The sequence below is a fragment of the Theropithecus gelada genome, chromosome 20 (genome assembly GCF_003255815.1).
Source record: "Theropithecus gelada isolate Dixy chromosome 20, Tgel_1.0, whole genome shotgun sequence".
Classification (NCBI taxonomy): Eukaryota; Metazoa; Chordata; class Mammalia; order Primates; family Cercopithecidae; genus Theropithecus; species Theropithecus gelada.
This window is the reverse complement of record NC_037688.1, coordinates 67,184,272-67,207,894: the sequence shown is the minus strand read 5'-3', so window position 1 is coordinate 67,207,894 and position 23,623 is coordinate 67,184,272. Positions and strand designations below refer to the sequence as shown.

General features: G+C 42.4%; 1 protein-coding gene and 1 non-coding gene across 8 annotated transcripts; both read right to left on the bottom strand.

Annotated features, from left to right (window-relative positions):
- Positions 1-23,449, bottom strand: FOPNL (FGFR1OP N-terminal like). 7 transcript variants are annotated; one of them, XM_025370652.1, is made up of 6 exons: positions 23,358-23,449; positions 18,505-18,702; positions 17,443-17,514; positions 14,315-14,399; positions 7,692-7,828; positions 1-1,785 (listed from the first exon to the last, which is right to left on the bottom strand). In XM_025370652.1, exons 1-6 carry the CDS (start codon positions 23,383-23,385, stop codon positions 1,709-1,711), a joined length of 597 nt encoding a protein of 198 aa, XP_025226437.1. In that variant the 5' UTR covers positions 23,386-23,449; the 3' UTR covers positions 1-1,708. The 7 variants fall into 7 exon arrangements, with proteins under 7 accessions (XP_025226437.1, XP_025226440.1, XP_025226441.1 ...); XM_025370655.1 differs by lacking the exon at positions 17,443-17,514 and adding an exon at positions 3,793-3,795 and having other exon boundaries at positions 1-1,780; positions 7,686-7,828; XM_025370656.1 differs by lacking the exon at positions 7,692-7,828.
- Positions 11,340-11,443, bottom strand: LOC112614936. The gene has a single exon (XR_003117231.1). It is a non-coding gene; the product is annotated as a U6 spliceosomal RNA (small nuclear RNA).
- Positions 23,450-23,623: the final 174 nt, after the last annotated feature.

Sequence of the window (23,623 nt, the reverse complement as noted above, 5' to 3'; positions counted from 1 at the left end):
TGACTTTTTTTTTTTTATTACATGATACATTGAAAGTATAAAAAGTTGCCTCAGTACAAATTACAGAATAATGCATACAAAAGTGCTATGGACTACATGTGACAATTCTGTTTAACTTCCATCTTGATGATTTTATATCAGTATCCAAAATTATATACTCCGGCATTTTTTCCAAATCTAGTCTTACATGATTGCAATTCCTGAGGTAAACTAAGTGCCTACTGCCAACATCCTTGGACGAAAACCAAGTCCCCCGGGAGAATTCAGATATTTATATTCGCACATACAATACAACGGAATTCATCATTGTAATCAGATATTACAGATTTAAAACTGGAAAATGGACTCTTGCAATACTTCTGCATCCATATATAATTTTACCAACAGGGCCTCTCGAAATGTTGTGTATAGTTTAAGTGGATTTCATTAATAAGTTTCTGCATTTAGATAAAAATTCTTGGCTAAGCTGTAAGAAGTGAACACTGACTAGCATCGTCAAACAGAAAATCAAAAGTTTCAACAATTTGCAAAGCAGCACAGAATTGACATCCTAAAGAGGCTGTCAATTTTGCTAACTACAGCTCTTACCACTCCTCTCCATGGAAAACCTTTAAGCAAATGTTGTCAGTGTACAGGTGCGCAGGCAAAATTTAGTTCTGAATATACCATCGAACTTTTGCCAATCAGGAGCTGTCTACCATCATAGTCAGCTGTTTTCAACGAAATGAGCCTGTGGACACTACATTATAAAAACTTCTTTAATAAATATCAAAGTAGCGTATTAGAGATAGCACATACTACTTTTCTATCCCAAGAATAGAAACTGATGTTTGATAAGAGTTTCCGAGCCCAAACGAGTTGGGGGCTGGCCCTCTTCTGGCTCATGTGTGATTGCACAACCCAGGGCCACACGGAGGTTAAACAATGCCATCTTTGAAAAATCACTTTCTGGTATTTCCCCCAAAGCCTGTCTCTTCATGCTTACTTCACATTCTTTATCTAATAAAATAAACTCTTTGTTTTCTTTACAGAAAAATTATTACAGCAAACTTACTTCCCCTCTACCTTTTAATTAAATCTTCCAGTAAGCCAAAATAGTCTAAGGAAAGAAAAAGTACGTTGTTGCCTATTGAAAAGGTAATACAAAGCCCTTTCATTTCCTTACAAACTTTAAGGGCCTTTACAATACTTCCTAAAGGGCTGGGCTCGGTGGCTCACGCCTGTAATCCCAGCACTTTGGGAGGCTGAGGCACGCAGATCACTTGAGGTCAGGAGTTCGAGACCAGCCTGGCAAGCATGGTGAAACCCCATCTCTAGTAAAAATACAAAAACTAGTCCGGTGTGGTGGCACAGGCCTGTTGTCCCAGCTACATGGGAGGCTGAGGCAGGAGAATCACTTGAATCTGGGAGGCGGAGATTGCAGTGAGCTGAGATCATGCCACTGCACTCCAGCCTGGGTGACAGAGCGAGACTCTGCCTCAAGAAACAAAAAAATACTTCCTAAAAACAATACTTCTTTTTTTCAAGTCAAATCCAATAAGCTAGATGACAGAGTTAGCTTTTATTCACAAATGTAGTTAAACATGAGGGGTGTATTGTAGAAACTCAAATTTCTACAAATATTAGTGGTGCATTTTGGTGACACTGGAACAATAAATAAGTTATTTAATACTACAATTTTAAGATAAAAGATACACCAAACAAAGCATTATCTGTTTACTGCCTGAGAAACATGAAGATCTTCAATGTTAGTACTTTTCCGCTCCTCCTTTCTTAGGTGCTCATCTGAAATGCACAGAAACCAATGTTAATACTTATCCTAAGTCAAAACAGGCAGATAGGTAGACACAGCTACAAACAGTTTAGGATGTTACATATTCAATATTCTATGAGTTCTTTAGATGGTTTAGGACAATGAAAAAAACTCATTATTTTTTAAACACTATTGAAGAAATCAGAGGCCAGGTGTGGTGGCTCAGGCCTGTAATCCTAGCACTTTGGGAGGCCGAGGTGGGTGGATTACCTGAGGTCTCAAGAGTTACGGACTAGTCTGGCCAACATGGTGAAACCCTGTCTCTCCTAAAAATACAAAAATTAGTCAGGCATGATGGCAGGCGCCTATAATCCCAGCTACTCAGGAGGCTGAGGCAGGAGAATCGCTGGAACCCGGGAGGTGGAAGTTGCAGTGAGCCAAGATCGTGCCATTGCACTCCAGCCTGGGGGACAAGAGTGAAACTCGGTCTCAGAAAAAAAAAAAAAAAAAAAGAAATCAGAAATATCTGGCATTAGGGACTCTAATTATTCAAAAGTGTTTCTTGACTTTTTTTTTTTAGTACAACCTGCAGTAAACCCATGCCTAAGTAGTTACAAACCTCTCTCTTACATGTAAGGAATGAAATTTGCAAGAAAGGACAAGGTGTTCAATCAGCATTTTGAGGGTTGCCAAAGCTCTTCAATTACAACACAATGAAAAGCACTTCAAATAGGATTGCCTGAGGTCAGGAGTTAGAGACCCCGTCTCTACTAAAAATACAAAAATTAGCCAGGCATGGTGGCGGGCGCCTATAATCCCAGCTACTCGGGAGGCTGATGCAGGAGAATCGCTTGAACCCAGGAAGTGGAGGTTGTAGTGAGCTGAGATTGTGCCACTGCACTCCAGCCTGGGCGACAGAGCGAGACTCTGTCTTGAAAAAAAAAAAAAAAAAAAGAATGTGGAGACTTAATATCCTAATGCAACAAAAATGCAATGCAAAAACTAGATTCCTGAGAATATATGAACCCCAAACACTTTCTACCACCGACAAAACATCTTTCTTGCAACAATTTTGGTAATAGGAAAAAATATACACACAAATTTAGATAAACTGCTAGAAAATGCAATTTTATCACCATAACACCTACTGGATTTTCTAATTCTACAATGTGATTATACACACGCTTTATTAGTTCTCAGTTGATTATTCTCAGTGCCAATACTACTTTAAGGGTCTGGATAACAGATGGAACTCTCTCTTCCTTTATTTTAGGTAACTTTGCTGGACAGAAATAAATTAACAATTTCCTCAGAAGGCAACAATTTTAGGTCTTCTAGAAAAGTGTTATAAAAAATAAAGTCTATTATGCTTGATAGATGTGCAATAAAGTTAAGCTGGTGATTGCCTCTATTATAAAAATCTGGTCATTCATTTACAATAAAAATCTTCCCCAGGCATGTAGTCCCAGCTGTAGTCCCAGCTACTTGGGAGGCTGAGGTGGGAGGATCACCTGGGCCTGTGAGGTCAAGGTTGCAGAGAGCCATGATTGTGTCACTGCACTCCAGCCTGGGTGACAGAGTGAGACCCTATCTCTTAAAAACAAAAAAAGGAAAAAAAAAGTGTGTGTGTGTGTGTGTGTGTATATATATATATATATATAAAATTTACTGAATAGCAAAAACTACTTTGCCTCCGAGATTACAAGCACTAACAGCAGCAGTACAAATGCATTGGCTGTCATTTCAAATGTGGGTGTGCCTACATAAACCCTCTTCATTTTTTTTTCAGCACTGAAAACTTGGATGAGAGAAGCACTTTTTCATCTTGGCATGACTTGGACTTACTTCTTTCTTTCCTTTTTTTTTTTGAGATGGAGTCTCGCTCTGTCGCCTAGGCTGGAGTACAGAGGCGCAATCTCTACTCACTGCAACCTCTGCCTCCCGGGTTCAGGCGATTCTCCTGCCTCAGCCTCCTAAGTAGCTGGGACTACAGGCGCACACCATCACACCCAGCTAATTTTTGTATTTTTAGTAGAGACGGGGTTTCACTTGGCTAGGCTTGTCTCGAACTCCTAACCTCAGGTGATCCACCCACCTCAGCCTCCCAAGGTGCTGGGATTACAGGGGTGAGCTGCCGTGGCCTGGCCTGAACTTTCAAATAAAAGCCAATTTAGTTTCAGGGTTTGATATTTCCGCTGAATGAGCTTCTGTGGAGATAAGGTGCTGTGATGCAGAGAATAAGGATTTTAGTATCTTCACAACCTTTTCAATGCTGTCAAATAAGAGTTCTGGAGACAGTGAGCTAGAGTTGAGAAAGTAAATGGAATGCTTAAGTGTGTTACTGAAACGATGCAATTTTGGCTGACAACTTTCAAGGCACTACACAAAGAGGTTGTGTCAAAAAAATTTTTGATGACCAAGAAAATAATGTGCAAAATCACTGTTCTTTCCCAATTCATTCAGCAGTCATCCTCATTTCTGAGCTGTCTACAGAGCTTTCCACAGAACAGGCACACAAGGTGGCTTTACTGACTTGAACTCGACTCTGATGTTCCTGGCACTTTAGTGGTGTAGGGGGCGTGTGTCTGTGTGTCTCTTTCCCTCCCTCCCTCCAGCCCTATGGTGTATGCGTAATCTACCGCTTTCATCTCAAAAGAACAGAAACCGGTTAGGAAATAGTGTTCTTTATAACTTTCTTACTAGTCATGAGCTGTGAGTATTAACGAGGCTGATTATGAAACTTAAAAACCAGAAAGTTATTTCTCAAGTGGTTATTTTTCTTTACAGGACTGATAGCATTAATGACTGGGGGTTGCTGTGTTAAGAAGTGTTAAGGTGTACAATATCCACTGGTGACAACTGAACTCAGAAACCCATATTGTCATATATTCTTGGTAAGCATATAGACTGATAAAGCCTTTTTGGAGGGGAATTAGACAATATCTACTATATTTTTAAATATGCATATCCTTTGAACCAACAACTCTACTTTAGGCATCCACACAAGAGAAACGTATAGACAAAGATACAATGTTACATCACAATACTGTAATGTGTGGACAATATTTAAATGTGTGGACAAAGATACAATGTTACATCAAAATACTGTAAAAGCAAAATATTTAAAACTACATTAAGAGTGATTATAAGGTGGGAGACTAGCCTGGGCAACATGACAAGACCCTGACTGCAAAAAATTAAAAAATAAGCGAGGTGTGGTGGTGCGCCCCTATAGTCCTGGCTACTTGGGATGCTGATGTGGAAAGACTGAGCCAAGGAGTTTGAGGCTACAGTGAGCCATGATTGTGCCACTGCACTCCAACCTGGATGACAGAGTAAGACCTCATCTCTAAAATTAAAAAAAGGATGATTATAACAATACTCTGGAATATGAAACAAAGTTAAAAATGAGATCTACATGTATCAACAAGTGAAAAAAAGCAAATTACAGGATAACGTGCACCATAACAATGCATACATATTTAAATACACAGAAATGAGTCCTGAAAGGGCTGGGCATGGGCAGGTGCAGTGGCTCACGCCTGTAATCCCACTACCTTGGGAGGCCAAGGTGGGTGGATCGCCTGAGATCATGAGTTGGAGACCAGCCTGGCCAACACAGTGAAACCCCATCTCTACTAAAAATACAAAAATTAGGGTGGGTGTGGTAGCACATGCTTTCAGTCCCAGCTACTTGGGAGGCAGGAGAATCGCTTGAAACTGGGAGGCGGAGGTTGCAGTGAGCGAGATAGTGCCATTGCACTCCAGCCGGGGTGACAGAGTGAGAGTCCATCTAAAATAAAAATAAAAATAAAATAAATAAAATAAAATAGAAATGAGTCCCAAAGAACACCCTGCAAACTGCTAACAGGGATACCTTCTATAAAAAGGGAGAATTGAGGAGTTAGGGAGAGGCAAGAAAGAAAAAAGGAAAATTAAAGGGAACTTTTTACTATTTAAAAAATTTAGAGATTTACTCATGTACTTGCCCAATTAATGTTTTATTTTGCTCATTAAATACTTGCCAATTAGTAGGCAGTAATGTCAGTTCCTTACCAATCCCTAAGAAGAGAATTTAGAAAACTTCTCCATAATCTACATGTGGAAAGGTATACGGGAATAGCAATCAAATGTGCTGATTCTGCTACTAATTATCTGCTATAGGCCTCAGATGAGTTACTTAACCTCTTAGTATTGGAACCTTCTTAAGGTTTTCTCAACTGTAAAATAAGTAGGTGGGAATGACTTATTTCCAAACATTCCATCCAGTTCAGAATTCTAAGATATATAGAAAGATATCTCCTAGTACAGTCAGAAACCACCTCCAAAAGAGGTTATCCTGATTCACTGTTGACTTTCAGACCTCAAGAGACACCAAACATCTAACACGGTCACTACTGGTCATAGCAGTTTAGGAAACTACAAAGGCAATCCACATTTTAGGCATTTCCTAAAAGTTTGTGTCAACATTCAAGATTTACATTTATTCTGATAATTGGCAGCCTAAACCCCACCTTTAACTGTCCTTAAAAATCGATCAGCTCTCGGCTGGGTGCGGTGGCTCATGCCTGTAATCCCAGCACTTTGGGAGGCTGAGGCAGATAGATCACGAGGTCAGGAGATCAAGACCATCCTGACTAACGCGGTGAAACCCTGTCTCTACAAAAAATACAAAAAATTAGCTGGGTGTGGTGGCGGGCGCCTGTAGTCCCAGTTACTCGGAAGGCTGAGGCAGGGGAATGGAGTGAACCCAGGAGGCAGAGCTTGCAGTGAGACGAGATCACGCCACTGCACTCCAGCCTGGGCAACAGAGCGAGACTCCATCTCAAAAAAAAAAAAAAAAGTTGATCAGCTCTCTACCACAACTGCAAACACTGAGCTATAACCCGCTCATTTCAAATGGTGAAAATGGGATCCTATTGCTGGGATAATCAAAATGAGGGCCAGGTACAGGCTCGTGCCTATAACCCCAACACTCTGAGAGGCCGTGGTGGGAAATCACTTAAGACCCAGTTCAAGACCAGCCCAGTGAACATAGTGAGACTTCCATCTCTACAAAAGTTAAAAATTAGCTGGGTATGGTGCCTGAAGTCCTAGCTACTTGGGAGGACGAGGCAAGAAGGTGAGAGGATTGCTTGAGCCCCGCAGTTCAAGGTTATGGTGAGCTATGATCGCACCACTGCACTCTAGTCGGGCGACAGAGTGAGACCCTGTCTCAAAAAAATACATAAAAATTTAAAAGCTACTAAAAGCTCATTTAAAACACAGGCAATCTGAAAGAAACGTGGGCCATTCTCCTAAGAATCTGTAACTTGCAGGTAACTTCCACTCTAACATAAACAGTATCCTAAAAATGCAAATGACTTCTCTATCTGTATTTAGCAATCTTACCTTTTATTTTGCAGTCATGGAGAGGAAAAAAAAAAAGATTACTTAATAAAAAGCTATTTATTCAGTATACTAAGGATCTAAGCTGCTCCAAAGACTAAGAATTTACATGAAAATTGGAGTTTTCAATACTTTTTTATTTTTTTAAAAAATTTAATTAATGTAATTTTTTTAATTAAAAAAAAAAGAAAGATGGGGTTTCACCATGTCACTTAGGCTAGTCTCAAACTCCTGGCCTCAAGCAATCCACCTGCCTCGGCATCCCAAAGTGCTGGGATTACAGGCATGAGCTACGGTGCCTGACCCGGAGTTTTCAATACTTCTATAAAGAAATTACATCTAAGAATTCTGCCCAGTTATGCCTCCCACCCTTCCCTGTCCAAGATTCTTTCCAAAAAGCATTGTTTCTTGGAGTAACACAGGCTAACCATATTAGATATAAGCAGAATTAAACTATGACTCAAAAGCTCAGTAAAGACTCCAAAGAAAAATATATAGGAAGAAAATATATTTGCTGACCGCTAAATGATGTATCTCAGAAAATTCATACCCATTGGCTTTCTTCTACTAGGTTGTCTGCCAAGACTTGGGTCTGAAGGCTGAAGTGAAGGCCCTTTCAGAAATGTATTCTGCATGCCATCCTTAGTTCCACGCAAGAAATGGGCTAAAATCCCATATAAAAGAGGTCTATAGCAGGAAGAAAACAAAACAAAACCAAAAGTAATAAATCTGCGTGAACAGGAAAAACTTAAAACATTTATTCTTTAAAAGGTAACCTCTGACATCAAAATGACCAAGTGATTCACTAGACTTGAAAAAGCTGCATGATTATTATCCAAACTGCAAACTGTTCGTACTTTTAAATTTAAGAGTACCACTTAATTTCACAACAATTTTAAAACCCAGAGAAAACATGTTAACAACTTAAATTTCATCTACACTGAAATATAATTTCTATTAATCCACAGGAATTTATCTTTTAAACTCCAAAGTCCAGTTTACTATTTCCCAACACCTAACCCCATCTAATACACAACAGGTATTCAATAAACACCTCTTGATTAATAAGTCCTTGCCCTGAAAAAGTCTTAAGTCCTGAGAGCCAGGTGACCTGGGTTCAAATCCTGGCTTTGCCATTTGCTAGCTGTGGGACTCTGTAAGATTCTTAACCTCTCCAGCCTCATAAGTGTTTCTTCCTTTACAAATTAGGATAAGCACCATACCTCCCTTACAGGGCTGTTATGCACTAAATGAGTTAATAAATGTCAAGTGTTTTTTACTGTGCCTGGCACATATGAAATAGTACGTAAATGTTAGCTCCTGTGTAGCTAACATTTATTTAGATTAATATTTATATTACCTAACATTTTAAAATCTTCTTTATAGTTTACAGAACACATACCTCTTCTCTTCTGATCCTCATCATGTAATGTCAAAATGATCAACTGCAATTTATAAAGGAGAAAACCACAGCCAGGAGATTTGCTAGATTCCCTCAGACAGTAAATAAAGTTTACCCTTGAACTCCAAATCCCATATTCTTTTCCTTACAATGTGCTGCCTGGGGGTTTCTATTAGTACTCTTGCATAAAGGAAAGCTGCTCTGCTGACAATAAAGAGTGGTACAACAGAAATGTTTTCCTTTGTTTCCAATCTCATATTTGAAAATATAATTAAAAGGATTTAATCTTTTTTATTTTTAATTTTTGTGGGTACATAGCAGGTGTATATATTTGTGGGGAGGATTTATTTTTTGAGATATGTATCTGTTTACTAGCTGGTATAATGGTTTACAGTATGACACTCCCTTCTCATTGCCCTCCCTTTGAGTGTGAGCTGAACTCACTTCTAATTGGCAGAAGGCTGACTTCAGAGGTCATGTGGTAATGGTATTGCAGCTTCCTCCTTGCTTTCTCTCTTGGATTGCTGCCTTTGGGAGAAGTCAGATGCCTCAGGACACTTCAGCAGCCCCAGAAAGGTACATGCGATAAGAAACTGAGGCCGCCTGTCAATATTATTATGAGTTTGGAAGCTGATAGTTTAGCCGCATTCAAGGCTTCAGACTACAACCCTGGCTGGCATCTTGACTACAACCTCACGGGGCAGCCTGAGCTAGACTTACGTGACTAAGCCGATCCCAAATCCCCAAATATCCCACAAATAATCTATGTTGTTGTTTTAAGCCACCAAATTCTGGAATAATATCATACCAATTTTTCCATGCAACAAGGAAACCAGGAAAGTAAGTTTCTTTATTTAATAAGATGCCTCAACTCTTATGAAAGCATCACCTAGTAATATAAAACAGGTCTCTTCGTTTAATCTTCCCCGAAGTGTTAATTGGTTCAAGATGATTTTTAAATGTTGAAAATTTTATTTTTTAAATTGATAGTCAATAAAATTTACTTGTGATTAAATTTTGGGTTGGATATGGGGGCTCAGGCCTGTAATCCCAGGACTTTGGGGGGCCAGCCTGGCCTTAAGCAGGAGTTTGAGACAGCCTGAACAACACAGTGAGTCCCCTAGCTCTACAGCAATTTGATTTTAAATTAGCCACACAAGGAAATATGCACCTGTGGTCCCAGCTACGGGCAGGCTGAGATGGGAGGATCGCTTGAGTCCAGGAGGGAGAGGCAACGTGCAAATTCATGGATTAAGGTTTATTTTTAAAAATACGTTTCAAAAAGATAATTTAAAGAAAAGTGCGTCCTCACAATACCTTGCCTGTAATTCTGAAATGCAAAATTCTGAAAACTGGACTTTCTTCATATATCTGGCAAAAAAAATCATCAGATGGCAAGGGTTGACCTAACAAGGCTATTACAGACTTTATCTTACTTTGTGTGAAAATATTAATGTGCTGGGTGCGGTGGCTTATGCCTGTAATCCCAGCGCTTTGGGAGGCCGAGGTAGGAGGATCACCTGAGGTCAGAAGTTCAAGACCAGCCTGACCAACGTGGAGAAACCCCCTATCTAAAAACACAAAATTAGCCGGGTGTGGTGGCCCATGCCTGTAATCCCAGCTACTCAGGAGGCTGAGGCAGGAGAGTTGCCTGAACCTGGGAGGGAGAGGTTGCGGTCAGCCGAGATCGTGTCATTGCACTCCAGCCTGGGCAACAAGAGCAAAACTCCCTCTCAAAAAAAAAAAAAAAAATTAACATGATTGTGGAACACTACTTCAGGACTCCCTAGCACATATATGTAGTATTTGGCATATGTACCATATTACTTTATTTTTTTAAAAAATTGAAGTCTCGGGTTAGGCGTGATGGCTCACACCCGTAATCTCAGCACTTTGGGAGGCCGAGGCAGATGGATCATGAGGTCAGGAGATGGAGGCCATCCTGGCTAAAATGGTGAAACCCTGTCTCTACTAAAAATACAGAAAATTAGCTGGGCGTGGTGGCACGCATCTGCAGTCCCAGCTACTTGGGAAGCTGAGGCAGAAGAATCGCTTGAACCTGGGAGGCGGCGGTTGCAGTGGGCCGAGATCGCGCCACTGCACTCCAGCCTGGATGACAAGAGCGAGACTCCATCTCAAAAAAAAAAAAAAGAATTGAACTCTTGCTGTGTGGCCCACACTGGAGTGCAGCAGCAAGATCATGGCTCACTGCAGCCTCGATCTCCAGGATTTAAGCAATCTTCTTGCCTCACCCTCCTAAGTAGCTAGGACTACAGGCATGTCATTTTAAAACCTGAAAACGTTTGGATTTTCAAACATATATCTGGCCTCAATGGTTTGAGATGCAGCACTGTAGATCTGTAAGTAAATGAGTAATATGTGACTATGGCAAACTTTGTGAATGCCAATCACTGAACCGTGAGAAACAAGGGCATAAAGAAGTTGCCTAACTTTTAAAAACTAAAGCTGTTTCAGCAACTTTTTTTTTTTTTTTTTTTTTTTTTGAGACGGAGTCTCGCTCTGTCACCCAGCCTGGAGTGCAGTGGCACGATCTTAGCTCACTGCAAGCTCCGCCTCCTGGGTTGATGCCATTCTCTTGCCTCAGCCTCAGGAGTAGCTGGGACTACAGGCACCCACCACCTCGCCTGGCTAATTTTTTTGTATATTCAGTAGAGACGGGTTTCACCGTGTTAGTCAGGATGATCTCAATCTCCTGACCTTGTGATCTGCCTGCCTCGGCCTCCCAAAGTGCTGGGATTACAGGCGTGAGCCACCGGGCCCAGCCTTCTTTTTTTAAAACATATGAAATGTTTCACGAACTTGCATGTCATCCCTTTGCCAGGGCCATGCTAATCTCTGTACTGCTCCAATTTTAGTATATGTGCTGCTAAAGCAAGCACAAACTTCTTAATACTTCCATCTGAAGTAGGTATCTCAAAAGCTACCAAGAAGCCAGTAGGAGTAAAATCATTGCTTATTTCCAACAACTGCTAAATGTAAAATACTGTCTTGTATTAAACCATGTAATACCTCACTGCTCATCCTAAGTCACGCTTAGATTCCCCCAATTATTTTTCCCACCGTTCTCAATTACACAGTTTTAATACTTTTCAAAACACTTGTCACCAGGTGCAGTGGCTCATGCCTGTAATCCCAACACTTTAGAAGACCAAGGCAGGTGGATAACTTGAGCCGAGGAATTGGAGACCAGCCTGGCTAACGTGGTAAAACACCATCTCTACAAAAAATACAAAATTAGCCAGGCATGATGGTGCATGCTGGCACATGCCTGTAATTCCAGCTACATGGGAGGCTGAGGTGGGAGGATCGCTTGAGCCCAGGAGTTCAAGGCTGCAGTAAGCCATGATCAAGCCGCTGCACTCTAGAGACCTGGGCAACAGAGTGAAACCCCGCCTTGAAAACACAAACAAAATAAAACCCACAACATTTTGGGAGGTGGAGGTGGGCAGATCACTTGAGGCCAGGAGTTCAAGACCAGCCTGGCCAATATGGTGGAACCCCATCTCTACTAAAAAATATGAAAAAAAAAATTAGCTGGGCATGGTGGTGCACACCTGTAATCCTAGCTACTCAGGAGGTTGAGGCAGGAGAATCCCGGGAGGAGATTGCAGTGAGCTGAGATGGGGCCACTGCACTCCAGCTGGGCGACTGAGAGAGACCCTATCTCAAAAAAAGGAAAAAAAAAAAAAAAAAAGAAAAAGAAACACGGGAAGATGAGGGGAAGAGAAAAAGGAAAATGTCATAAAGGAGTTACTATCTGAACAGGGCCAACAGAAAGGAAAATGCTCCAATAGAAGTTAAGAGGGAGAAAGGTGATCTAGGACTTCTGGGATAAGGGAATGGTTTACAAGGCAAAGCAGCATAAAGTTGCACAATGTCTTCAGGGCACAATCAGAAATCAGGTGTAAGCAGATTCAACAACAGATGGGGTAGAAAGATAGAGGCCTAAAATGCTATGCTAAGCAACTGGGACTTCACTATACACACAATGACAAAGGTAGTATATGATCCTGGAACATTAATTTTACACAAGGATTTGTGGGAGAGTTAAATTTAACTGGAATGTCATTTAAAACATTTGTACGGTAAACCAAACAACTTTTAAGAACTTTTTTTTTTTTTTTTTTTTTGAGGCAGGGTCTGGTTCTGTCACCTAGGCTAGAATACAGTGGTATGATCTTGGCTCACTGCAACCTCTGCTGCCCAGGTTAAAGCAATTCTCATGCCTGAGCCTCCCTAGTAGCTGGGACTATAGGCACACGCCACCATGCCTGGCTAATCTTTTTGTATTTTCAGTAGAGATGGGGTTTCACCATGTTGGCCAGGCTGGTCTTGAACTCCTGACCTCAGGTAATCCGCCTGCCTCAGCCTCTGAAGTGCTGGGATTACAGGCATGAGCCACCACGTCTGGCTAAACATGGGGTTTCCCCATGTTGCCCAGGCTGGTCTTGAACTCCTGAGCTTAAGTGATCCATCTACTTCAGCCTTCCAAAGTGCTGGCATCACAGGCATGAGACACCTCACCTGGCCTTAAGAACTTCTAGGATAAGAAAACATAAGGCTTCAAAGGAAGTTCTAGATTTTTTTAAAAAGGCTGCTTTAAGCTATGTTCTCAGGTTTCCTATGTACTTTTTTTTTTTTTTTTGGCCATACAGGAACCCTCCTGAAAAAGTTTAAGAAACACTGAAATAGAAAAAACCTAAGAAAACTAGAAAGTGGTCATCCTCCTTTTCAAGAGCATAGCTAGTGAGAGGAGGTGCATGGAGGGCAAAGGAGAGAGTAATAGTAGCGAAAGCAGTGGGCTGACTCAGTCATCTTGACAGGAAAAGGAATTCAAGCAGAAGCTGAGGGTTGGAAGTTCATAGGTTGTTTTTTTGTTTTTTGTTTTTTTTCAGGAGAGGAGAGATCTGAGTACATTCCTAAGTTGAAGTGAAGGAAGAGTTAAACATGAAGAAAACAACTGACAAGGCGAAGTCTCAGAGGCCAGGCATGGGGGGCTTACGCCTGCAACCCTAATACTTTGGGAGGCCAAGGCAGGAAGATCACTTGAGGTCAGGAGTTCAAGACCAGCCTGGGCAATAATGTGAGGCCTTATCTCTACAAAAATAATTTGAAAATACAAATAAGGCCGGGCGCGGTGGCTCAAGCCTGTAATCCCAGCACTTTGGGAGGCCGAGATGGGCGGATCACGAAGTCAGGAGATCGAGACCATCCTGGCGAACACCGTGAAACCCCATCTCTACTAAAAAATACAAAAAACTAGCCGGGCGAGGTGGCGGGCGCCTGTAGTCCCAGCTACTCGGGAGGCTGAGGCCGGAGAATGGCGTAAACCCGGGAGGCGGAGCTTGCAGTGAGCTGAGATCCGGCCACTGCACTCCAGCCCGGGCTACAGAGCGAGACTCCGTCTCAAAAAAAAAAAAAAAAAAAAAAAAAAAAGAAAATACAAATAAAAGTTGGAATTATAAATTAAAAAAAAAAAGAACAAAGCCTTAGAAGGACAAAGGATCAAGAAGTCAAAAGGAGCTAACCCCAGAAAGAAGATGCTTAGTCACTCTGAGGCCATGGAAATTTAGCTTCAGCAAACACAGACCTCATCTGACTTGTTCACTGCTGCACACCCTGGATTTAGTACAATGTTTGACACACACTAGATCTGAACAAATACTTGAATTAAAATGAAGTAAAACCACCATGGTGCAATTATGACTCTAATACAATATTTGGAAACTTCTTTAAAAAAAAATTCTTACATTGTATTATCCTTTGATTCTTCAAATGCATTTAGTTCACGGATGAGAAACTGTCTGTCCAATGGAACGACAGGTTGACCAGATTCTGGAAGAAATTCATGAGAACACTGAGCCTATTAAACTAAAAAGCAAGTAAGATTTTGAAAAGAATCACATTTACCAGACATACACTTTTCAGATTTTGGAAGAATGATGACAACACATACCAAGACAGATGAAATTGCCTGTGATTTTATGACTTTCAAAATATCTCTTTTGTTAAATGCATGTCTTAATACAGTTTAACATAAATTCACTTTTTAAATTCCCCAGTGTTTGGTTGGGAAAATATCGTTTCTATATCCCAATTATAATACTAAATTTTAGAAGTCTGTTTACCAATAAGTTATTTTTGAAAAGAATATCCATTTGGTAACAATAATTATAAATAAAAATTAAAATTAAAATTAACCCCAGTGGGGCAACTGGAACTTGCACACTTTGCTGGTGGGAAAGCACAATGGTACAGCCACTTCGGAAAACAGTTGAGCAGTTTTCTCATAAAGGTGAGCGTGCACTTAACCACACAACCCAGCAATCCCACTCTTACCTTTCTACCCACGACTAATGAAAACTTATGTTCTCACAAACACCTGTATGTAAATGTTTATGGCAGCTTGATTCCTAATTGCTAAAACTAGAAACAACTCAATGCCCATCAACTGGTAATAGATGAGTAAACTAGCACAGCCACACAATAGAACAGTGTTCAAAGGAAAACAAACATGGCTGAATCTTGAATGTATTATACTAAGTGAAAAGAGGCAGACTCAAAAGGCTACATCCTGAATGGTTCCATCTATAGCGGGGGTCCCCAACTCCTGGGCCACAGATCAGAAACCGGGTCGCACAGCAGGAGGTGAGCAGTGGGCAAGCAAGTGAGCGAAGCTTGATCTGTGTTTACAGCTGCTGCCCATCCCTTGCATCACTGCCTGAGCTCTGCCTCCTGTTGGCAGCATTAGATTCTCATAGGAGCGTGAACCCTGTTGTGAACTGCACATGCGAGGGATCTGGGTTGCACACTTCTTATGAGAATCTAATGCCTGATGATCTCTCACTGCCTCCCATCACCCCCAGATGGGATCATGTAGTTGCAGGAAAACAGGCTCAGGGCTCCCAATGATTCTACATTATGGTGAGTTATATAATTATTTCATTATATATTATAATGTAATCATAGAAATAAAATGCGCAATAAATGTAGTATGCTTGAATCATCCGGAACCATCCTCCCAGGGCCATGGAAAAATTGTCTTCCACGAAACCGGTCCCTGATGCCAAAAAGGCTGGTGATATCTTGATTGTGATCTGGTAGTAATTACACAACTGCAGGCATTTGACTAAAGCTATAGAACTGTACAGTTGAAAAGGTAAATTTTATTGTATGTAAATTATATCCCAGTTTTTTTAAAAAAGCCAAAACATTTAATATGAAAACTTGACTACTGTCACTATATTTCATTCTAGTGAAGCCCAAGTCCCTAACAGATATTTTCATAATTTCTTCTTTTCTGGGTGTAACTGGTATCATACAGCCATCTATAACAAACTAATGAAAGTAGAGATGCTGATATCAAAGATCCTTAAACCAATAAAAATCATGAGTCTTTATGTAGTTAAGATGTATGTTTAATATTAAATAAAGGATCTGTAATGAAAAATTCTAACTTCACAAAGAATTCACTCTGTCTTGCAAAATCTACCTCCTGGCCTCGTTTCTTTGCTGAGGCACATCTCTGAGGCATGAAGTAGTCAAAGCAGAGACAGAACCTGAAGCAAGGGAATCCGATGATGTACATTAGGGTGCCTTGGACCACACCCCAACTTCATCCCCCACCCCACCAAGTCCAGGAGTAACCAGGATTCTGACTTATTTATATCCAGTCTCTCCTCACTTTTTTGAGAGAAGACATTTAAAAAGTCAGCGGAAGGTGTTAAAAATATTCTCACCACTCAATAACTATTACACTTGAAGAAAAATTTTGTTTCTTAAGAAATAAAATTCAACAGATAAAGGAAATTTATCTTCAACTGCCGACCGCCAACCCCCAATATCATTCTCTGCCTCCTACCACTAGGATGAGTTTGGAGTTTCCCCGCTGATAGAGTCTGGATATTTGTCCCTGCCCAAATCTCATGTTGAAATGCACTCCCCAGTGTTGGAAGTGGGACCTGGCGGGAGTTGTTTGGGTCGTGGGGGTGGATCCCCCATAGCTTGGTGCTGTCCTTACCACAGTGAGTGGGTTCTCATGAGATCTGGTCATTTAAAAGTGTGTGGCACTAACCTTCCCCACACTTGGCCCCTGCTTTCACCATGTAACATGCTTGCTGCAGTGAGTAAAAGCTCCCTGAGGCCTCCCAGAAGCTGAGCAGATGCTAGTGCCATGCTTGTACAGTCTGCAGAACCGTGAGCCAATTAAACCTCTTTTCTTCAATCGGGTGCAGTGGCTCACACTTGTAATCCCAATACTTTGGGAGGCCGAGGTGGGCGGATCACGAGGTCAGGAGATTGAGACCATCCTGGCTAACAAGGTGAAACCCTGTCTCTACTAAAAATACAAAAAATTAGCCGGGCGTGGTGGCACGTGCCTGTAGTCCTAGCTACTTGGGAGGCTGAGGCAGGAGAATCACTTGAACCCAGGAGGCAGAGGTTGCAGTGAGCCAAGATTGCACCACTGCACTCCAGCCTGGGTGACAGAGCAAGACTCTGTCTAAAAAAAAAACAAAAAACCCCCTCTTTTCTTCATAAATTACCCAGTCTCAGGTGTTTCTTTATAGCAATCCAAGAATAACCTAATATAATGCCTAGTCCTTTAAAAATATCATGCTTTTAGATACATACATTTGTAAATATACCTAACCACTACATAGTAGTAACACTTCAAAGTTTTATCTCCATTATATATATATAGATAGATATATACACACAGACACATACACACACACACACAGATATCTACATACCTATATACAGAGAGGAAGGGTTTTTTTTTTTTTAAGAGACAGGAGTTGGACCAGCCTGTCCAATATGGTGAAACCTCGTCTCTACTAAAAAAATACAAAAATTTGCCGGGTGTGCTAGCACACACCTGTAGTTCCAGCTCCTTGGGAGGCTGAGGCAGGAAAACTGCTTGAACCCAGGAGGTGGAGGTTGCAGAGAGCTGAGACTGCGATAGAGTGAGACTCCATCTCAAAAAAAAAAACAAAAAAAAAAAACACAGGGGCTGGGTGCAGTGGCTCATGCTTGTAATCCCAGCATTTTGGGAGTCTGAGATAGGTGGATCACCTGAGCCCAGGAGTTCAATACCAGGCTGGGCAACATAGTGAGAGCTCACCTCTATAAATAAAACATTTAGCTGGGCGTGGAGGGATGCACCTGTGGTTCCAGCTACTCAGGAGACTGGCGCAGGAAGACTGCTTGAGCCCGGGAGGTCAAAGTTGCAATAACCCATGATCACACCACTGCAGTCCAGCCTGTGCAACAGAGCGAGATTCTGTCTCTGGAAAAAGAAAAAAGAGACAGGGTCTCTCTCTGTTGCCCAGACTGGAGTGCAGTGATGCGATCATGGCTCACTGCAGCCCAAAGCACATGGGCTCACATGATCCCCCCACTCCCTGGGCCTCCGCTCAGCCTCAGCTAGGACTACAGACACGTGCCACCATGCATGGCTAAATTTAAAAATTCTTTTGCAGAGATGGGGTCTCCCTGTGTTGCCCAGGCTGGTCTCGAACTCCGGGGCTCAAGTAATCTTCTTGCCTCAGCCTCCCGAAGCACTGAGATTACAGGTGTGAGCCACCCACCCAGCCTATTTCTTAATAAATAATATATTTAATCAGCATATATTTTCAAAGCTTAATACACAGGAAAAAACTGGTGGCAAACAGGACAAAAAGTCAACAATTGCTTATTCTTAGTACCAGGAATTATAGATGATTTTTCCAAATATATGCCTACTTTAAGTGATTATTAAGTTATGTATTTTCCCTTGTGAGAATTTGTTTAAGCTACAGAAAGAGCCCATGTGACTTTTGTGTCCCAGTCACCCAGATGGCACTGTTTGGTAAAAGAATTAGATTTCTAGGATAAACACTTTCTGAGAATTGGGGAAAGGGGAGAAACAGATTTTATGTGATAAACAATAACCACTTACCTGCTATGAGGACAGATGCTGTATACTTATATTTGTTGAATTCTAAATACTCCCGAATTAATTCATTAATTAGAAGGTTTTCATGAGACAATGACGGTCGGGGTTCACGGTCATCATCTAGGGCATTGAAAACTTCAGCTCGGATCCTTGCTTTTAAATGCCCTAATACCCCCTTTTTTTCCAAGGTGTCCTTTAAAACTGTTTGATATAAAATATTAAGGTTTCGGTTACAGAGTAAATTTATCATTCTTAGGCATACTTTGAAAAGAAATGTTGAAAAGGTAAATGGTACAAAAGCAGCTCTCAATCTAAACATTGTAACAAATTATTAAACAATTACACTAACTACCACCAGCCACGTTTATACTAAAAAATACAGTTCTCATGTTGCATTGATTTAGTCTTAATATATTTGAGCAAATTCAAGTTTATTCCTACCTCAACAGCATTGTCAGGGGCTGTAGTCTAATACATACTCTTTTTTTTTGAGAAGGAGTCTCACTCTGTCGCTCAGGCTGGAGTGCAGTGGCGCATCTCCGCTCACTGCAAGCTCCACCTCCCGGGTTCATACCATTCTCCTGCCTCAGCCTCCCAAGTAGCTGGGACTACAGGCACCTGCCACCACGCCCGGCTAATTTTTTGAATTTTTTTTTTTTTAGTAGAGACGGGGTTTTGCCGTGTCAGCCAGGATGGTCTCGATCTCCTGACCTCATGACCCACCCACCTCGGCCTCCCAAAGTGCTGGGATTACAGGCATGAGCCACCGCACCCGGCCAGTCTAATACATATTCTTTTTTTTTTTTTTTTGAGACAGAGTCTCTCTCTTTCGCCCAGGCTAGAGCGCGGTGGTGGTGATCTCAGCTCACTGCAACCTCTGACTCCCAGGTTCAAGCAATTCTCCTGCCTCAGCCTCCCGAGTAGTTGGGACTACAGGCACGTGCCACCATGCCCAACTAATTCTTTTTTGTATTTTTAGTAGAGACGGGGTTTCACCGTGTTGGCCAGGATGGTCTCAATCTCCTGATCTCGTGATCCACCCACCTTGGCCTCCCAAAGTGCTGGGATTACAGGCGTGAGCCACAGTGCCCGGCCAATGCATAATTCTTTAGTGAGGCGAAAAGGTGGGGGATAGAATTACAGTTGCTTACTTGGACCTGAACTTAAGCCCCTGTCTCTCATATATTTTCAAGAGTGTCTGCCACTGCACACAAGTTCTGCTTGTCATAACAACCTCTGGTCTAGAAAGATGATTAAAGAACACAACTATATTCCATAAAAGAAGTCTGTTGGGTTACTGTGTAAAAACCTTTGATGGCAGGGCATGGTGGCTCATGCCTGTAACCCAGCACTTTGGGAGGCCGAGGTGGGCGGATCACGACGTCAGGAGATTGAGACCATCCTGGCTAACAAGGTGAAACCCCGTCTCTACTAAAAATACAAAAAATTAGCCAGGTGTGGTGGCATGTGCCTGTAGTCCCAGCAACTTGGGAGGCTGAGGCAGGAGAATTGCTTGAACCTGGGAGGCAGAAGTTGCAGTGAGCCAAGATGGTGCCACTGCACTCCAGCCTTGGCAAAGAGAGACTCTGTCTAAAACAACCAACTTACCAACCAACCAACCAAAAAAAAAAAAAACACAAACCTTTGATAATCCAGAACCCTTTAGGGAGTGAAAAGGTGTTTTGGGTTTTTCATTGTTTTGAGACAATCTCGCTCTGTCGCCAGGTTGGAGTGCAGTGGCACGATCTCAGCTCACTGCAATCTCCAGGCTCCCCGGTTCAAGTGATTCTCCTGCCTCAGCCTCCTGAATAGCTGGGATTACAGGCGCGCCCCACCACGCCCGGCTAATTTTTGTATTTTTAGTAGAGACAGGGTTTTACTATGTTGGCCAGGATGGTCTCCATCTCCTCACCTCGTGATCCGCCCGCCTCAGCCTCCCAAAGTACTGGGATTACAGGTGTGAGCCACCACGCCTGCTGGCCTCTTTGTTGTTTTAAAGACAACTATGAGTTAATTCCTTAGAACAGCAGGATTCTGAAATGTTAAGCCTAGTTAGAAATCTAGCATGTGACTATATCAATGCCATCTTAAGGAGTCAGGGATGTGTATGCAGAATGTAAACCTAACTTACTGATTAGCCAGAGTCACCATGACAAAGCAGTTATGATCATGAGATTTTGCATAGATAATGGGGATCTTAGGACTGAATTGGCACCATCCCTTGTACTGATCTGGAACTTTCTATTTTCAAAGAGTTCCTACCAGCTAAATGACAACTTCAGAGAATGAACATATCTCATCCACAGAGCCAAGAACATAGCAAGAGCTCAGTAGGAGTCACCTAGGAGGATTATAATACATTGCTGTATACTACTGGGAAATCAATGTAGTTTAACACTGTTCTGCACCTTGCCAAAGGCACCAAATAAGTACACCACAGTAACAGAAATCCATAAAGACAGCCCAGGAGCTTATCCAAGTCAGTATGGACATAAGATCTTTCTAAGCTTCAATAAATAACATCAACAATAACCCTGGATCATATGACTAAAGAGATACACTCTTTACTGACTTTTGACCTTTCTTTCCTCTCATTTTTAAAGCATCCTTTCAACCTTCTTGCAAATAGGTTACGTACAGTTATCACCCAATCAGACTTTGTCACAGGCCCATAAAAGGAAGGTACAGCCTTACTGTACTCTTAGAATCATAACTGAACCCCTATTCTCTAATTCCATCTTTGGAAATTAGATGGAGAGATTTTGCCACTGGCAAGGATCCTGTCCCAATTACTCTGTATTACACACAGGACAGCCTCAAACTGGGCAGAGAAACGAGAATTAGTGACAGTGGAAACAGGAAAGCCAGCATGTCTCATCAGCACCTCAGTGGTGGATTACCAACCCATGCCTCAGTTGCCTTCTCTAAAATAATGAGCTTTACCTCTCAGAGATAGAACCAAATAAGGAGGAAAAATGTGATCGTGCTTAAAAAAGGTAAAAGCCCATAAAATATAAGGTAACTGGCTGGCAAACAAGTTTTCACCGGGTTCCTTTTGGAGGTCCATACCATTTTATCTTTCCCTCTATTATGCTTAGAACACTGGGCCATCAGAACTTCTTCGGAAAGGTTTTAACCTCGTTTATATTTCAAGAGTACCTTTTCTTTTTTTTTTTAATTTGTATTTTTTTTTTTGAGACAAGGTCTCATTTTGTTGCCCAGGCTGGAGTGCAGTGGCACCACTGTAGCTCATTGTCACCTCTATCTCCTGGGCTCAAGCGATCCTCCTGCTTCAGCCTGTGGGGTAGCTGGGACTACAGGCACAGGCCACTATGCCTGGCTTTTTTTTTTTTTTTTTTTTTTTTTTAAAGATGGGGTCTCACTATGTTGGCCAGACTGCTCTTAAACTCCTGGGCTCAAGCAATCCTCCCAAAGTGTTAGGATTACAGGCATGAGCCACTGTGCTTGGCTCATTCCAAGTGTACCTTTAAATCCTCTGAAAATGTATGCAATATTACATATGATGTGTATTTCCCTGGGAACACAATCTGTAGATTCGTGTGAAGTCTGTTCTTATGGACAGACGCATGCCTGCTGTTTTATGACTGTTCACCAGCCCTGTGCCCCAAATACACACTTTTATACACGTCTCCTCTCTAAAATCTCTAAGAATTACTAGTTTAAACCCTGGGTTCCCTGCAAACTGGAACTGGTTTTATTGGACAGCAATATTGCTCAGTGATTAAGACGTGGCAAACAGGTGCATCACAACTAGGTTTCCACCCTGTGTCTCTTTCTAGTGAAATCACTTTGGGCTATTTCACTTCTCAGTACCTCAGTTTCCCAATCTATGAAACGGGCATAGGGTTGTTTCAATCAGGTAACACACAGGCTGAGTAGTGCCTGACACATGAGGCTCAATGATAACTATTATTACTATTACTTGTCTGGACATTTGCTTCAAAGTAAACAGTGTACAAACGTCATCAATGACTCGCACGTAACTAGCTTAGAGTATCTTTTCCTCAAAAGACAGGAGAATGGCCTGGCCACCAAACTTTTTGCCTCTAGTTTCTTCCGATGAAAAACGGGCCAGGCGCTCACGCCTGTAATCCCAGCACTTTGAGGGGGCCAAGGTGGGAGGACAGCTTGAGACCAGGAGTTCGACATCAGCCTGGGCAATACAGCAAGACCCCGTATCTACAAAAAATAGAAAAATTAGCCGGGCATGGTGAAGAGCGCCTGTATTTCCCACCTGATCTGGAAGCTGAGATGGGAGGATCACTGGAGTCCCGGAGTTCCAGCCTGCAGTGAGCTGTGATCGCGCTACTGCATTCCAGACTGGGCGACAGAGAGACCCAATCTGTTTAAAAAAAAAAAAAAAAAAAAAAGGCGGGGGGGGGAGGGCTACTTAACAGCTTGTTGTAAGGATCCAACGAGACAACTAAGCAAATTGTTTAGGGCAGTGCCTAACCCAATAGGGGTTGTGGGAATTGTAGTCATCAGCCCTGAGTGCCAAGACCGGTCCAAGCAAGCCCTCCAGCCCCCGGCAGGGTCCAATAAGATGCGCCAGGGGCCCAAGATGCAGGCCTATAGGCCTCTTAGTGCTTGAAGATTATGCAACTCCTTCAGCTCCAAATTGGTTTAAAACTCGCCAGTGGGCAACGTCTTCCCCATAAGAGCCCCCCGCGCACAGGCCGGGACAGCAGCCAGACGTTCCCCGCAGGCCCTCACACCGAAGAATAACCTCTGCAAAAGCCAACCCTTGTGTTCCGCGCTCTCTCCTCCCATCCCATCCTTTCCACAAGAGGATGGCCCGACGTTTCCCATGCGCAGCCCTCCCGGCTCGCACTCACCAGCCTTCAACTCCGCCACAGTCGCCATTTTTCAACGGCCGCCAGGGGCGCGCCTCGGCCCCGCGCACGCGCAGCTCCGCCCCACTCACTCTGCGGCGTGGTCTGCAGCCAGTAGGCACACAGCTCTCGCCCCGCCTACTTCCGCCCCTCTCAGTTTACGCGCTCTGCGGTTGGGTGGGTGGTGAATGTCAACCAGAAACTCCACCAGTCAGAGAGCGCTCTCGGAGGGGCCTGTTGAGGGAGACGGGAGTGAGGGCGGGGACCCA

Excerpts from the sequence above, each read along its gene's own strand:
- FOPNL (XM_025370652.1), bottom strand. The coding sequence starts at position 23,385 with ATGGCGACTGTGGCGGAGTTGAAGGCTG. Across the intron at positions 18,703-23,357 it reads TGTGGCGGAGTTGAAGGCTG|TTTTAAAGGACACCTTGGAA; the intron begins GTGAGTGCGAGC and ends TATATCAAACAG. Across the intron at positions 7,829-14,314 it reads GAATCAAAGGATAATACAAT|ACCTCTTTTATATGGGATTT; the intron begins GTAAGAATTTTT and ends TTCCTGCTATAG.